Source organism: Coenobita brevimanus, chromosome 18 (assembly GCF_032717465.1).
Source record: "Coenobita brevimanus isolate Jiangsu-jjx chromosome 18, ASM3271746v2, whole genome shotgun sequence".
In the NCBI taxonomy this organism is placed as follows: Eukaryota; Metazoa; Arthropoda; class Malacostraca; order Decapoda; family Coenobitidae; genus Coenobita; species Coenobita brevimanus.
The window spans coordinates 1,096,427-1,111,418 of NC_136971.1; the positions used below are offsets into that span (position 1 = coordinate 1,096,427).

General features: G+C 40.7%; 1 protein-coding gene across 1 annotated transcript in view; it reads right to left on the minus strand.

Moving 5' to 3' along the window:
- LOC145391345 (uncharacterized) overlaps positions 1-14,992 on the minus strand; it is a 107,492-nt gene that overhangs the window by 78,573 nt on the left and 13,927 nt on the right. Inside the window, exons 10-16 of the mRNA XM_080265944.1 lie at positions 12,812-13,361; positions 8,741-8,887; positions 7,499-7,680; positions 4,807-5,037; positions 4,439-4,612; positions 3,218-3,338; positions 90-203 (exon numbers count right to left, since the gene is read on the minus strand). Coding sequence (XP_080122070.1) covers positions 90-203; positions 3,218-3,338; positions 4,439-4,612; positions 4,807-5,037; positions 7,499-7,680; positions 8,741-8,887; positions 12,812-13,361 — 1,519 coding nt within the window. The remainder of the gene's footprint in view (positions 1-89; positions 204-3,217; positions 3,339-4,438; positions 4,613-4,806; positions 5,038-7,498; positions 7,681-8,740; positions 8,888-12,811; positions 13,362-14,992) is intronic.

Consider the following 14,992-nt stretch of genomic DNA (forward strand, 5'->3'; position numbering starts at 1 on the left):
AATTTAGCTTTGTTTCATTTACATATCCTTCTTGATTTTGTATTTATATTCCATTAGTCTGGTATTCCTATTCTCTCCTGTCCACTTACCCTGGGCCACTTCACCTGGTCGCTTAGCTGTCACTTGAACATCAAACAGCTGGAACTGAGATCCATACTTCTGCCAAAAACCATCCAGGAGAGCTAGCTTTCGTTGATTAATACCTTGAAGGGGAAATCAATTTTTTTTAGGCTAGCATCGTACAGAAACAATTACCACATCACAATGTAAAAACAAAGTATTCAGCTGATGTGTGCATACCATATATAATAAAGTTCTACAGCATACTGTATTACAAAAATGCCAGATTCTTCTGTGTTTTGAGGAAAACTTATAATAATAGGTTTTAGAATAAAACTCTCCATTTGCAAGCCCAAGAAGGTGGTGGTCTATAGCTACTAAAGTACTCTTTCTGAGCCATTGCCATGGCATAGTGTAACATGTTTCACTTGGAATGGAAAAACACTGACTAACTGACATCAATATGGACACCTACATCCTCTGGACCTTCTCCTGGTAACCAGCTGTGCTCAGACAGACCCAGACATTGATTAGTAATCTAGTGCATGTCAACTGTCAGCTGTTTGTTTTCATTTACAGCATTCAACTGCATAGGTTGGCATGAGAAGATGAGGAAGCATGAAGTCTGAGGGAAAGGCCTCCTCATCTGGGAGGACTATTTGAGGGCATTACATTCCTAGGGTTTGCAAAAAAGGGTTCACTTATTCTAAAGTCTGCTGATTTAGAAGAAACATTTGGATGCAGGAGAAGGTTCATGCAGATTCAGAACCAAGTCAAGGTGCCTATCCAAAGAGAATACCTTCAATAATCTCATAATCTGTGAAACAGTTCTCTGGGAGGGGCACCAGTGACAAGTTTTAAAGAGCAAGTTGGGTGGGAACAATGAGGACACACATTTAAATGGCTTAGTAATGGTGCTAAAAAGGAAGGCTTACAAATGTAGATAGCACTCATAGTGTGAAGCTTACAATCAAATAGGTATTATACAATAAATTTCATGAAGATAAAGTCACAGAGGGCCCCATGGAGTCTCTTGACAAGAACCTGGATACTGTAAATAAGGGTTATTATCATACTATTAAATCAGTCACTAAAGAAAGCTCACCTCACAAATCATTTTGCTTTTTTTTATAATAGTCTGAACATGCTTGCATTTATTGGCCTTGGTCACCTAATGGTGGCTCTCTGTGCTGCTCAGTATCTAGCAGTTTCCCTATTCAGTAATTTATCCCTGAGGTCATACTGTGATCCATTCCCAGGTCTTTTTTGGTCTGAATTTTGTAACCATCCATACCTGCAGCCTTCCCTGTTTTCATCTCCTTTACTGCCTCCTGTGCTTCCTGCATCATGATCAAAGAATCATTCAACTCTCCCAATACATTTATTCCTTGCACCCTTCCATCTGTCACAATCTCACCTCCCTTTCCTCCTCTACATTTAACAATCTTTCAAAATACTTTGCCCACCTCTTCCTTACTGCATCCATCTCAATTAACATCCTTCCATTCTCTGCTTTTACTTGCTCTTCCATCCCAGACTCTCCCTTTCCCACCCTTTCATTTCCTTCCAAAACATTTCCTTATTCTGCCAACCCTACATCCACTGCCCTACCTTGCACCTCCTTTAAAACCCCATCCATGTATGTATTAAACAGCCACAGAGACATCACACAACCTTGTTTCGGTCCCACATTGATATCAAAGAACTCTCTCAGCTCACCATCCACTCACACCGTAGCCCTAGCTCCTTCGTACAAACTCTTCGCAGCACTCAACAATTTCCCCTCCACTCCATATATTCTTAATACGTTCCATATACCTTGTCTATCAAGTTTTTACTTGCATAAATGGTTACAGAATTCCAGTACTAATGAGAAAATTAAGTAAAGAGTGTGTCTTATTTCATATTGTTAAATTTACACATCAGTATTCTCAAAGTAAAATCCCTTCCCAAAATAAAGCACCCCTTACCCCACAGAATATTCTGAAACAGGCAATGTACTCTGATTTATGAGGGCCACAACAATACAAGTGCTGATATTAACCATGGCATTTTTTAATGTGTGGCAGGTGCAAGCGCTCACTAGTCACTCACTCCATACAATGCTGCCCTTTCTGGTTCACTCTACACTGAGTGACAAAGCCAAATGGTTTCTATTCAGGAAACAATGGTTTCCTGTAATTCAGGAAACAATTTATTGTACTACCTTGGATGGCCTCCATATAACCAACTGATGCCTGATGATGTAGTGAGTCAAACAGTTCCAAGCAGGATTGGCCACTGAGAGCTTAAATCCAGGGGGTAATTGGAGTTTACTGGTCACACAATGCATTTAGGGGTGAGCGGTTTGTCAGTTTTGCCTTAAATGTCTGGACTAAAGAGTCTAACCCAAACCCCCTACACTCCTAATGGGGCATTAAAGGATTGGATGATGAATGGAAAGGTATTATTCAGTACTGCATTCCATATGAAATAAAATGGCGCATGATAGGGTGTTCCTAAAATGATGTACCACCTAAGTCTTTCTGCTACAATAACATCCTTTTTGTCATTATTCTTGCATCTATTATACAATTTTATGTAGCTTAGAAAAACCAGCTGATTTATAAAAGCTCTACAGTAAACTCTCAATTATCCACTGTAATTCAGTCAAGCCCAGCGCCGAATAACATGAAATGCTAGATATTGCATAGTACCCCCTATCAGCTCAACATCTGATGATGAGCCAGATACTGAGTTACTATCCTTCTCAATCCTCTATCCTAAAAACTTTCTCATTAGTAAAAGATGAAAACTAAGCATAATATACAATAAATTATTGATACAGTACAGTAACACAGTGCAGGTTGGCTAATGACTATTAGTCTGCTGATACACCTCATGCCGGATACTGCACAGAACTGCCAGTCATCCCGTTTTGGTGCCAGATATTGCACTGGGACAGATATTGTGATGATAGATAATTAAGAGTTTACTGTAGTTTTTAAAAGTCTAGTCTAAAGCTGAATGAAATCATAAGGAGACACCAACAATAAAATATAAAATATGTCCTCAGGCTAACAGTATTGACAGATCCATATGTGTCTAAGGAAAATACAGGTACAGGTTGTCACCGTTTTTATCAGAATTCATATGATGTAAACTCAATTTTACACACCTACTGCCACATTTGTTATGTTGAGTGATTGTGCCTGGCTGGCTTTCACACCTGCTACATTCCAGGTGTACTGAAGTGGTACCTCCCCACAACCATCCTCTCCAACACTCTCCTCTCCAGCCTGCACAAAAAAATAAGGGTTACAGCTTTGCAGATGTGAAGCAGTGAGTAGTTACTTTTTGTAATCCCTGAAACTCAATTATATACTTTTTAGTACACAGCATCCATGCTACTTCCAAACAACTTAATACAGCATAATAGAGTGCCATGGTACAGGATGAGTTCATGCAGACCTACCATATCTAACTCCTCCACTCTGGAAATATTCTCCTATAAACTAACTATTGTCACTAGATTCAAGAATAAAGCTGATATAATGCATGCTATTTTATCGATACAATTCACTGTACATTTTATTCTCCTCTTACACAATTTCTTAGACCAGCAATACCCATGTATTGACACAATTTGCATTAAAAAAATTAACTTCACTAGGGAAAAATTAATCTGGGATAACACTCCTTCAATACTTGATTTTCATACCTCTCTAGATCAAATTCTCACACATTTTCAGACAAAAGTTATACCACTGGATGCAACACATATTTAGCTGTAGTTTAAGTATGCTGGAAACAAAAAGAAATCTTGATAATTCTCATCTTTCTTACCTTTCCAATTCATTTTATCTTTCCAGTGTGTCTGACCTAGAAACCCCATATCCTAAGACCTGTGTCCCTTTTGCCATAAATAAGTACATTTATGTCTTTCTCACTAATGGGCTGAAGACCATTAATACAAAAAGAAAGTTATTGCCAATTCTTGTATTTCAACTGGCATTCCTACTTGAAACTCTGAAACATCAGTAAATGCTGTTTCTTGATCTGATACATACATTCATAAGTATGTCCTAAATCATAATACAGTATTCTGATCTGAGATGGTATGAACCTGAAATGACCTAAAGGGTTTAAAATGAACCTAAATTAACTGGAATATGCCTGAAATAATTTACCTGAGTCTGAATATGGGCAGAATGATGTAGAATGAAAAGACTACAACTGACCTGAATGGCTGTGAATGGGCTTGACGTATTTCTGCTCTTCAACTCGTCTCAGAAAAATTAGCGAAAGTAATGTCATACTTAAAAAACAGCTGTCAAATACAACAGAAGCTATGAAGGCTATTCAGAAAGCAAAACCTAGTAACTTATCACTTACATACCTCTACTTGGCAACCACTCTGCAAGATGAGCTTTTGTGGGTTGACCAACTGAGCTCCTTCCACTTGTCGGCACATCCAGGCGGGGGCACAAGCTGATACTAAGGATGGAGGAGCACCTTCCACCACCTCTACCTCTACACTTGCTGAACCCTTTCGACCATCCTTGCTTACAACCTATGGATATGAATAATGAAAGAAAGACTAAATGTTTGGCCTATAATTGGAAGAGATGGAGAATTATTACAATTGAACCACCCAAGAAAATGACTAATTATCTGCATTATTTTTAATGTGCATCACATACACCAGGCAAACAGAACTAATAAGTGACATTTACTCATCCACAAAATTAATACTGGGATACTTACAATAATCTCAATCCTATATGTTGTATAAGGAGTTCTGAATAAATCAACACTGACAGTAAAATCTGGCATGGAGTTTGTCATCCAGGCTGGACCTTCCCCCCAGCATCCTCCCTCTGTCCGTCCTTGTCCTGTTTCATATTCCTCCCTGCTGTGTGGAGGGTCTGAAGTTCCTTTACCAAGTTCTGGCAGCTCTTCCCCAACTTCATGACATGACCACATGAAAGAACTAAGCTGTGGGGATGCAAAAAGATGATCCAATTAAACATATCAAGTAAAGTAAGGTTAATAATGACACAGTTACTGAAACAGATATGTAAATCCATCTAAGTACAGGGATTCCTATGTATCCCAGGGTAAAGATTTAACTTTGGGTTCCACTCATCCAGAATATGTACAATTGGTGTAATGGGGTGTATAAAAGCCTGCGTGGCCCAGAGGAAAAGCGGGGATCCTCTCTTTGGCTAAGCGGTAACGTGCGCACGTGTGAAGCGTGGGGGCCTGAGATCGAATCTCGGCCAGGACAGTGATTATTTTGTTAAGTTTCATTTTGGCTATTACACTGGTGATTTAAAACATTCATTCATCATCAAAACCCAGTCTATCCTCTATCAACAGGTGCACAGGGGCCCAGGGCTAGGCTGCTTCATCCCAACATTTAAGGCAATGATGACCAGCCTTATTTGCTCCTGGGTGGCAATATTTGAGCAAGAAACCCACCTCTCAGGCAGAAAACTCTACAGGTTCCATCCAGCTGGAGTGCATTAATTCAAAAGACGACCAGGTGTCACTTAGCTATATTGTTACAATCCAGAGTAGTAAATTAATGCCCACATTACAGGAAACCGATAGGCTTATCATGGAAAGAGAGAGAGAGAGAGAGATGCCTGGACACACTGCATTTGCATTTGAAAGACTGGAGATCATAGGAAGTAGGAAATACAGACAGAGGGAGACAGCTCCAGAGTTGACCTGTTGCATTAATGAAGGACTGGAAATAACGGTTAACTCTTGCATTAGAGAGTTGGACAGAAAAGGAATGAGAGTTTGTTGCTAGATGGGTGCTGCGCGCCCGTCGTAGAGGTGGAGGGATGCAAGCAGACAGTTCAGAGGAGCAGCAACCACTGAAGTAGCAATAGAAACGAGATAAAGATGCAACAGTGCAGCAAAGAGACAGAGGTTGAAGGGAGCCAGTAAGAGAAGGGAAATTCTATCTATCTATCTATTGCCAGATGCCCCAATCCCGTACGGGGTGGTCACAAACAAATCGCCTCCACGTCGCCCTGTCCCCCGCCATTTCACTGCCCTGCTCCCAACTCACCCCCCCCTCTCTCATGTACCTCTCCATTCCATCCCTCCATCTCATCCTCGGCCTCCTCCTCCCCCTCCCCCCCTCCATGTCACTCACATACACTCTCCTTGTCAGTCTCTCACCCTCCATCCTCTCCACATGGCCAAACCACCTCAATATGTTCCTCCTAACACTTCCTATCACATCCACAGCCATACCACAACGATCCTTTATATCCTCATTTGTCAGCCTGTCTCTCCATGTGACTCCACAGGCTCCAATTAACTAACTCATTTCCACTGCTCTCACTCTTGACTTATGTCCTTCCAACAACGTTCAAGCTTCACTTCCATACGTTAGAGCTGGTATCACAATACTGTCCTGTAGTAACTTTATCACTTCCATGCTCACTTCCCTGTATCTTATCACTGCTTTCAAGAAACCAGCAACCTTTCTTCCTTGTTGTACACTTTCAAGCACTTCACCCTCTAAACTTCCATCCTTACTCATCACACTTAAGTACTTAAACGTACTCACATTTTCCATTTCCTCACCATCCAACCTCATTGTACATTCACTGACTTCACCTCCCTCAAAGATGAAGAGAAGAAGAGTAAAAAATCTTTGACTCCACCCTATTGAGAAGAGCTGTATGTGGGGAGCCTCCCCTCACATGAGAGTAGTACTCTACACAGGGGTGATTCCCAGGCATTCCTCTCAGCCACTTTCTCCACACCTGCTACTCTTGTTTGGGTCAGTTTAATGATCCCATTTCTCTCGTCTTCATAGGAGAATCCTGTGAATTTGCTCTCACTGGATGTAAAGACTAGAGTATTTCCTTTCGCCATGATGCATAATGGAATGTACGAAAAATTTAAACCTCCACTGTGTTGTACTCCTATCTGATTGATTCCTTTGATTGTGATATCCACTAGTGCAACATACAGGTCCCATCCCAGTAAGGTGACCAACTTGGCCAATGATCTATCAAATCTCAGTATTCCTGGGTGGGGGAGGGACACTCAGAAGTAGCAATGGTCCCCCGTTAGCCACCAACTGAACATGCCGCTGTTCATAGGGTTAGAAAGTTTAATGATGAAATAGGAAGATCAGCACTAAAGGCAGAAGGGTTAACAAATGTTTTGTGTCATTTTGGAAAGCACAGTGAAGTTTCGTTCACTTTTCACTTTGACTGACCATGTTGTGGTCCCCTAGACACCACTGCGCGTGGTTGTTACAAAAAAAAAAAAAAAAAAACGAGCAAAATATGTTCATAGGTGCTATAACTATCCAAACAGAGGTCAGAAAAGTAAGGGTTGCTTTCAAAACAATGCATAAAAGGATTCCTGAAATCAGAGAGCCTTTCAACTTCATTACATACAATAAAAACATCTTCAGACTTACTGGATACTCAGGGTAATCTGGGTCAAATGAAAGATCACCAGGGTTGAAGATAATAGTCTGCAAGGTTCCACGACGTAGCCTTGGGGATCCACCTTCCACTAATGCCACAACTAGAGAGCTTTTACCCACATGAACCACAGATGATTCACTTATCTCAGTCCATACAAACTGGTTCTCTTCATCTGCAGAATAACAAAGAAAATTTATCAGGAGAGAAAAAGGGCAAAAATGAACAATACACAGGTACTTTATTACACAAGCTTGTCATTAATTTAACCTTGCAAATCTGTTGTCTAATGCAGGGAGTTAAAAAGTGGTAGAACACATTCTCATGATGGCATAAAAAAAAATTGTTGGACAGGAGTAAAAGTAAATGACAACCTGTACACCACCTCTTAATGCACTAGCAGGTATCCATGCACATTCTGTGTTCCAGTGGGCATATACATACATACATACATACATACTGTAATAAATGAAATGAAACTTAACAAATTAATCACTGTCCTGGACGATGTTTTGATCTCAGGTCCCCGCGCTTTATATGCAAGCATGTTACCACTGAGCCAAAGAGAGGATCCCCACATTGCCTCTAAGCAATGCAGGCTTTTATACATCCTGTTACATCCCTGTTTTCTCCCATTGGTGATTAACTTGGTCAGTTTCGAACACACAATGTAGCGTAAGCATTGGAGGCCACCATGAGGAGGCTGCGGACCACAGCAAAACAGCCCATCCCAGGGATGTAAGGACAGGGATGCTGTCAGCTAACCAAGGACCAACATCAAATTGCCAAACAAGCCCCCCCTCACATCCCACACCGCTGCCAACCAATGAAATAACTGAAATGACTCTTAACAAATTAATCACTGGTATGGTCAGGATTCGATCTCAAGCTCCCGCGCTTTATAGGCCACACGTTACCACTGAGCCAAAGAGAGGATCCCCGCTTTGCCTCTAAGCAACGCAGCCTTTTATACACCCCGTTACAATATATATATACTGTAAGCAATAAATTCATCGCATACCCGGTCATCGTATAACAAGGGTCTGCAGTATAACTGTGACTGAGAGATGCCAAAAAGCTTGAAGAATTCTAGGATATCTTACTAAAAAAATAGATGCTGTAGATGACAAGAGCTCTGTAGAGGCCATGGTGCAGACAGTGTTGTAGCAATATTGTATATATATAGGTGTGAATAAAAGATGCCAAAAAGTTTAAAGAATTCCAAGATATCTCACTGAACAAGGAGATGTTGTAGATAACAAGAGCTCTGTAGAGGCCATAGTGCAGAGAGTGTTGTGGAAGGTATAATGTTCCCTTGGTGGTGTCCACGCCAGCTGGCAGCTCCATCTCATCACTGTCATTAACACGCACCACTCGCCAATCTATGCAGAAATCACATTCTTTGTTACACATAACCATAATTTACCTAGCTGATGTAGAGGTCAGGAATATTTATATAGTAAATGAAATGCATCATCAGCCAACCTGTGTAACAGGACTCAGTCCTAGCAACAAGCAGACATAGGGTACTTTGCTAATTTCATGCCAAAGATATAATAGTCACCATCATCATCCAGACCTCCTTTTCCACCCTAGGGCAGGGTGAGGAGCAGCAACGTCCAGACAGCCCAACCTTGCCCAATTCAATGGGTCACACTTTCATTCACTCATCATTCAAGCCCATGGATTCCAGACTCCATCAGATAGGCCAAAAAAAATTCCACTACATTCTGTAGCTTCACATATATTTATCTGATATTAACGATGATGATGATAATAATAATAATAATAATAATAACAATAAATTGTGGTAGGTGGGGGCACTCACCATCCACTCACTTGATGTAGTGCTGCTCTCGGGTGTCTACCCTTTTAATGTCTAAAACCACCCAAGCCGTAATCCTTATAAAAGTTTGATGGCCTTTTATGTTGTTTATTTATTCATTATACTGTTATTATTAATATAATAATGCTTTATTTCATGTTAGAGAAGAGATTGGCAGGAAATCGTAGGCATAAAGTGGTTAAAAGTTAGAAAAATGGGCCACCGAAAAACCAATTAGAAATTTTCCCATTGATTGTTCAGTTCAGCTATCGCGTATTCAGCTATCACGCACGTTTCCTGTGACCAATTAGGCGCGATAGCAGGGGGTTGAGTGTAATTTGATGTGGAGAATCCAAATCTGCCATCAGTTGACATCTAAGGTGATGCCATCTAGTGACGCCTTTAGTAAAAGTGCTTAATTTTTTGTTTCAAAACTGCACCTTGAACTTCTCCATTTATGGGTTTTTGGTGGATTCTCATGGTGAAACATCAAGCCAGCTATCATGTTGACATCACCTTCGTATCTTCTCTCCATCTCCTTTATATCCTGATGAAATCTTTCATCTTGTTCGTCATTCACAGCTTCAAAATTTTCCAGGCAGCAATCTAAGTAAGCATTCAGAAAATGTACTCTGAGACTTATGTTACATCAAGGAGCCATAAGCTTTTTCAGCATCCTGCTTACAATGTCTCTATAGCAATTACCTAAAACATTTTTAATTACATCTTTCAAGGCAGTTCATGTTTCTTTTTCAACAGCAAAAAGAGAGTTTTCAAAATTTGCATCCTTGACAAGTTCCCTTGTATCAGGTCTGACAAATATACCCCTCTCTGAGCTTGGCATCCAAGAGTCCCGGAAATCTCTTGCACAAATACAGAACTTGAAACTATCTCTGGCTTATAGCAAAGTTTTAACATACAGTGGAATTTCAAATTTCAACAGATTAGAATTCAACGATTCATATTTCAATGCGTTTTGGAATGGTCCATCTACCTCACTTTTTGATGCAAAATCGCATTTTTCGATGCTCTCAGGGCCAGACTCCAACCAAAACAAGCAAAGATAATATTTTTTATGCGAACCAAAATGCTAGAAATGAAGGAAAATTATAAGAAAAAGTATAAGCCTAACCTAATATGTGACATGTGTCAAGAAGAGAATGAAAATCAACATCATTTAATCATATGTGAAGCATATGAAGATATGGTTCCAAGACAATTCACCATCAAGTAAATTTGCCGTCAGATAATTCCCTGTCAGAACATGGATGCAGCCAAAGGAGAAACGGCAATACAGTAAAGGGCAGAAATACACCAAGTATACACTTGCTGACAAGGTGATATACACCTGGTGACAGTATGGCAATACAGTGCAGAACTGCAGTTACTTAACCACAATTATAGTTCATAAAGTTTACAAAAATCATGATTTTACGTAGTTAGGTTTGGAGGCCCTGGACTCAAACTAATTTTTCCCATAAGAAGTTCAGTTTAAATTTCCATTATTTGAATTTCGCAGTGATTTTTAGGCACCTCTGACAGTTGAAATTTGAAATTCCACCAAATTATGCCTAGTTTTACATGTAGAGGGGTCAAAAGAAATTTTTTGGATCAACCAAACAGTCTCAGACACCTTTCTTCGTCCCTGGTGAAAGCTGTCTCCTACTTGGCTACTGTTTCTGAGACCAGCGGAGATTCTTGGCTCTCATATTCCATTTACATAAGGAACAGAGAAATTTTGTGTAGCCTGACTATTGTTCAAGCAGCATATAAAGGACCTTTAAGCCTACAAAATTATCCAATAGTGGGTGTTTGTAATTAATTTTAGTTAAAACCATCAGTAAGGTTTCATAACTTCCCATGAGGTGCACTGAATGAGCTACTGGAACAGAAGCACATGTGTATCTACTCATTTTGAAGAATCTATGATTAGTTTCCAGACACCAAAATTTTCTATTAACCCAGCAGAATTGCTGAGAGCATAAATGAGAGAACATGAGTGAGCGACAGAGGGAGAATGTGAAAGTAAATGACAGTAAGAAAGAATGGGTGAGAATGAATGAGTGACAGCATGAGAATAGGTTACAAAGTTACGGGCACTGGGGCAGCATGAGAATAGGCTACAATGTTAAGGGCACTGGGGCAGAAAATTGAGAGATCATAGTATATATGGGGTCTATTCTAGGCACAGTGTAGATATATATTTTGATCGGATTAGATTCTTCTGACCCAGTAAATGAAATGCTTTAAGCTAAAACTCATGTTATTTGTCCCTGGCTGTATCAAGAGAAAGAGGGGGTGGGATCTGAGCTGGAGAGGAGGGAGAATGGGTTAAGCCATCAAGGTCATACTAATGGTGCTGGGCAGCAGTACAAAGGGAGAATCATGCTTTATGGCTCACTTGAAATTATACAGTGCCCTCGCACAGTGAGCGTATTCAGAGTAAACGATTGGCCTAGTGAACGAGCAGTGGGTAATCAGATCCACAAAACCATAGTGAACGAGTTGAACCCTGAGTGAACGAAATCGGGGGAAACAGTAAGCCATAACTGCCATCTCCTACACTGAATGACATCCCCCCCCCCTTCCCAGTAGACATTGCACAAGAGGCCAGATCTGAGCAACCTATTGAGCAGAATCCAATGACGGATGAAGATGTGCCTATGTCGAAGATCAGTAAAATTCTAGTGGCAGTGGATGTTCTGAGAGAAGAGGTCAAGGCAAGTGAAACCAGCTATCTTAGGACACAGGAAGTGCTCAGTGAAGTAGACAACACTTTTCGTTATTATGTTGAAAGGCACTATATGGAAGTTAACAAAAAAAATAAACACTCATCACACGCTACCACCAAACTCAAGAACAGGAGGAGCCTGTTGCCTCTACATCATCTGCTACACTTCCTGAGGAAGACGATGATGATATGATGTCAGTGGTGTCATCTTTGGACTTTGAAGGTGTTATGGGGAGGTGAATGAGGTAGAGGCATGTGAGGAAGGGGTTCAATTAAGTGATGCAGGTGAGACTGGTGATGGGAACGAGGTGATGTGGCAAGGACCCCCTAAGTGTATCTCCCTGCCTCAGAACCACCTACAGGACTGCCATCTGCTCCATATAAGGTAAATAACCATGTGTTTTATATTTTATATATCTGTACTGTATGTTTGAAATGTGCCCTTTAGTACATCTCTATGCCTCAAAAAGTGGACTTATAGGGAGCAGTACTACCCATTTGTTATGTTTCCCACGGGATATACTGTTCACAGTGAATGAGCTCGTCTGCTGCCCATAAACTCGTTCACTGTGTGGGGGCACTGTATTCCCCTTACGTTACACACACAGGGCCAATGCACCTGGTATCTATATCATGTCGTTATTCTAATGTGCTGGTACTCTAGACTTAGTAGACAAGGATTTTCCTATCTATTGTAAACAGTACACAAATTTTCTATATGTTCAAAATGTAGCTTAGAAATGTACTCACTTATATCTAAGTTAACCTCTGGAACACTACAGTTGACTTCAGCCATGCTTCTCAACCAGAGTTTGTCTGCTCGGGTGATACTAACTGGAGAATCAATGGAGCCGCTGCGATCTATGCTGACAATTAAGCGGTCACAGGGGAGTTCACCTAATACAGTGACATTAACTTGATCTGTGAGTTCATCCACGGCGGAAAATAACCTGGCAGTTATGGTGTATGCACCAGAGGTGTTGTATTTATAGATGAGTGTTACTGGTGAATGTAATGGAGTTGCCCGCCACTCTTCCTGTCCATTTTCCTGTCCTTCACATTGTCCAGCTACCCTCTTCCATCCCACCACACTACCATCTCCAAGTTTCAGTGTCAAACAGGTGCCTAGATTTACTGATGAGGCAACAGTGAAAGCAACAGGCTGCATGACACGAAAAACTGCCACTGATGTTGAGAGTAAGAGTTTGGTGAGCTGCGACCGCACACGAACCCAGGTAGATTCAGACTCTGAAGTTCCTATTTTGCCATGTCCTTGTATACTTACTTCGAAATCACTTTCCTGTAAAACACATACAGAATTAGCACACTCCTAGAACATATATATTACAGAATTAGCAAAATGTACAGGTCACATTTAAAAATACACCCTGTACATAAATATATTGTGTGTGGAAGATAGAATGAGGTGTGTAGTGGATGCAAGAGCACATATAGGTTGGGGGAGTGGACTGTGGTGAAAGTCAAGGTTGAAATGAAGTAGAGGAATAGAAGAAGGGAAGGACAGGAGGAAGTAGTCCATACAAGGAGGGCAGAAAGGTTGCAAGAGGATGGAAAAAAGGTAGAAAAAAAGAGAGAAGTGGATGAGCGATTGGGTAAATATGATCTGGAACAGATGGGGGACACTGAAGGTGTGTGCAAGAAATTCAAAGAAGAAATCTGTGCAGCATGTGAGGTGGTGTGTGAAGTGAAGGGACGACGAAAGGAGGTGCAAGGAACAGCATGGTGGAATGAACAAGTGAGATAGGCTGTGGCACAAAAGAAGAAAGCATATAATGAGTGGATGAGAAACAGGGGTGTGGAGGAAGTTGAGAGACGGAAGAGAGAGTTATATGCTGAGAGGAAGAGAGGTGAAAAGATTAGTTAGAGAGAATAAGAAGAGAATTGATGAGGCATTTGGAAGGAATCTGAGTGTAATGTGAAGGGAATGTAAGAAAATGTTCTTGAAAGAGGGAAAGAGAGTTAGACAGGGTGATAAAGAAGTAAGTTGGGGAGTGAAAGATAAAAATGGTACTGGAGATTGCTAGTGCAGAAGGGAGAAAAAGTGAGCAGATAGGGAGAACACTTTAAGGAACTGCTGAACACAGAGAATGAAAGTAATGTGTGCACAAGTGGCTGGAGAATGGCTGGAAACAGGAGGGAGGTGAGAAGAGAGGAAGATATCAGTAGGATGGAAGAAATGGAAGCAATGAGGAAAGTCAAAATGTTGAAAGCCCCAGGAATTGATGGAGTGTGTGGCAAAATGCTGAAGCACTGGGGAAAGATAGTAGTAGAATGGATATGGAAGGCATGCAGATTGGCCTAGGAGAAGGCAGAGTCCCAGAGGATTGGAAGTCAGGTATGATTATTCCCCTGTACAATGGGAAGGGAGAAAAAGAAGCGTGTGGTAATCATAAGGGCATTTGTCTTCTTAGTGTAATAGGAAAAGTATATGGCAGGATACTTACTGACAAAATTAGGAAAATAACAGAGGAATTAGTTGGAGAAGAACAGAGAGGTTTTAGAAAGGGAATAGGTCGTGTAGATCAGATATTCATTCTTACATCTATAGTGGAAAAGTTTCTAGAGAAGGGAAAGAAGTTGTATGCAGCATTCATGGATTTGAAGAAAGCATATGACAGGGTAGATAGACAAGGAATGTGGAAAATATTAAGAATATATGGAGTAAATGGAAAGTTGTTGAAAACAGAGGAGAGTACATATGAGGGGGCAAGGCTGCAGTGCATGTGGATAGTGAACTGATTGAATTTTTCTATTTGCATGTTGGATTGAAACAGGGATGTGTCATGTCTTCATGGTTATTCAGTCTGAATATGGACGGGGATATAAATGAGATAAAAGGTAGGGCAGTGGATGTTGGAACTCCCTAATGAGTGAGGGCAGTATTTGGAAACTTACTGCTCTGTTGTTTGG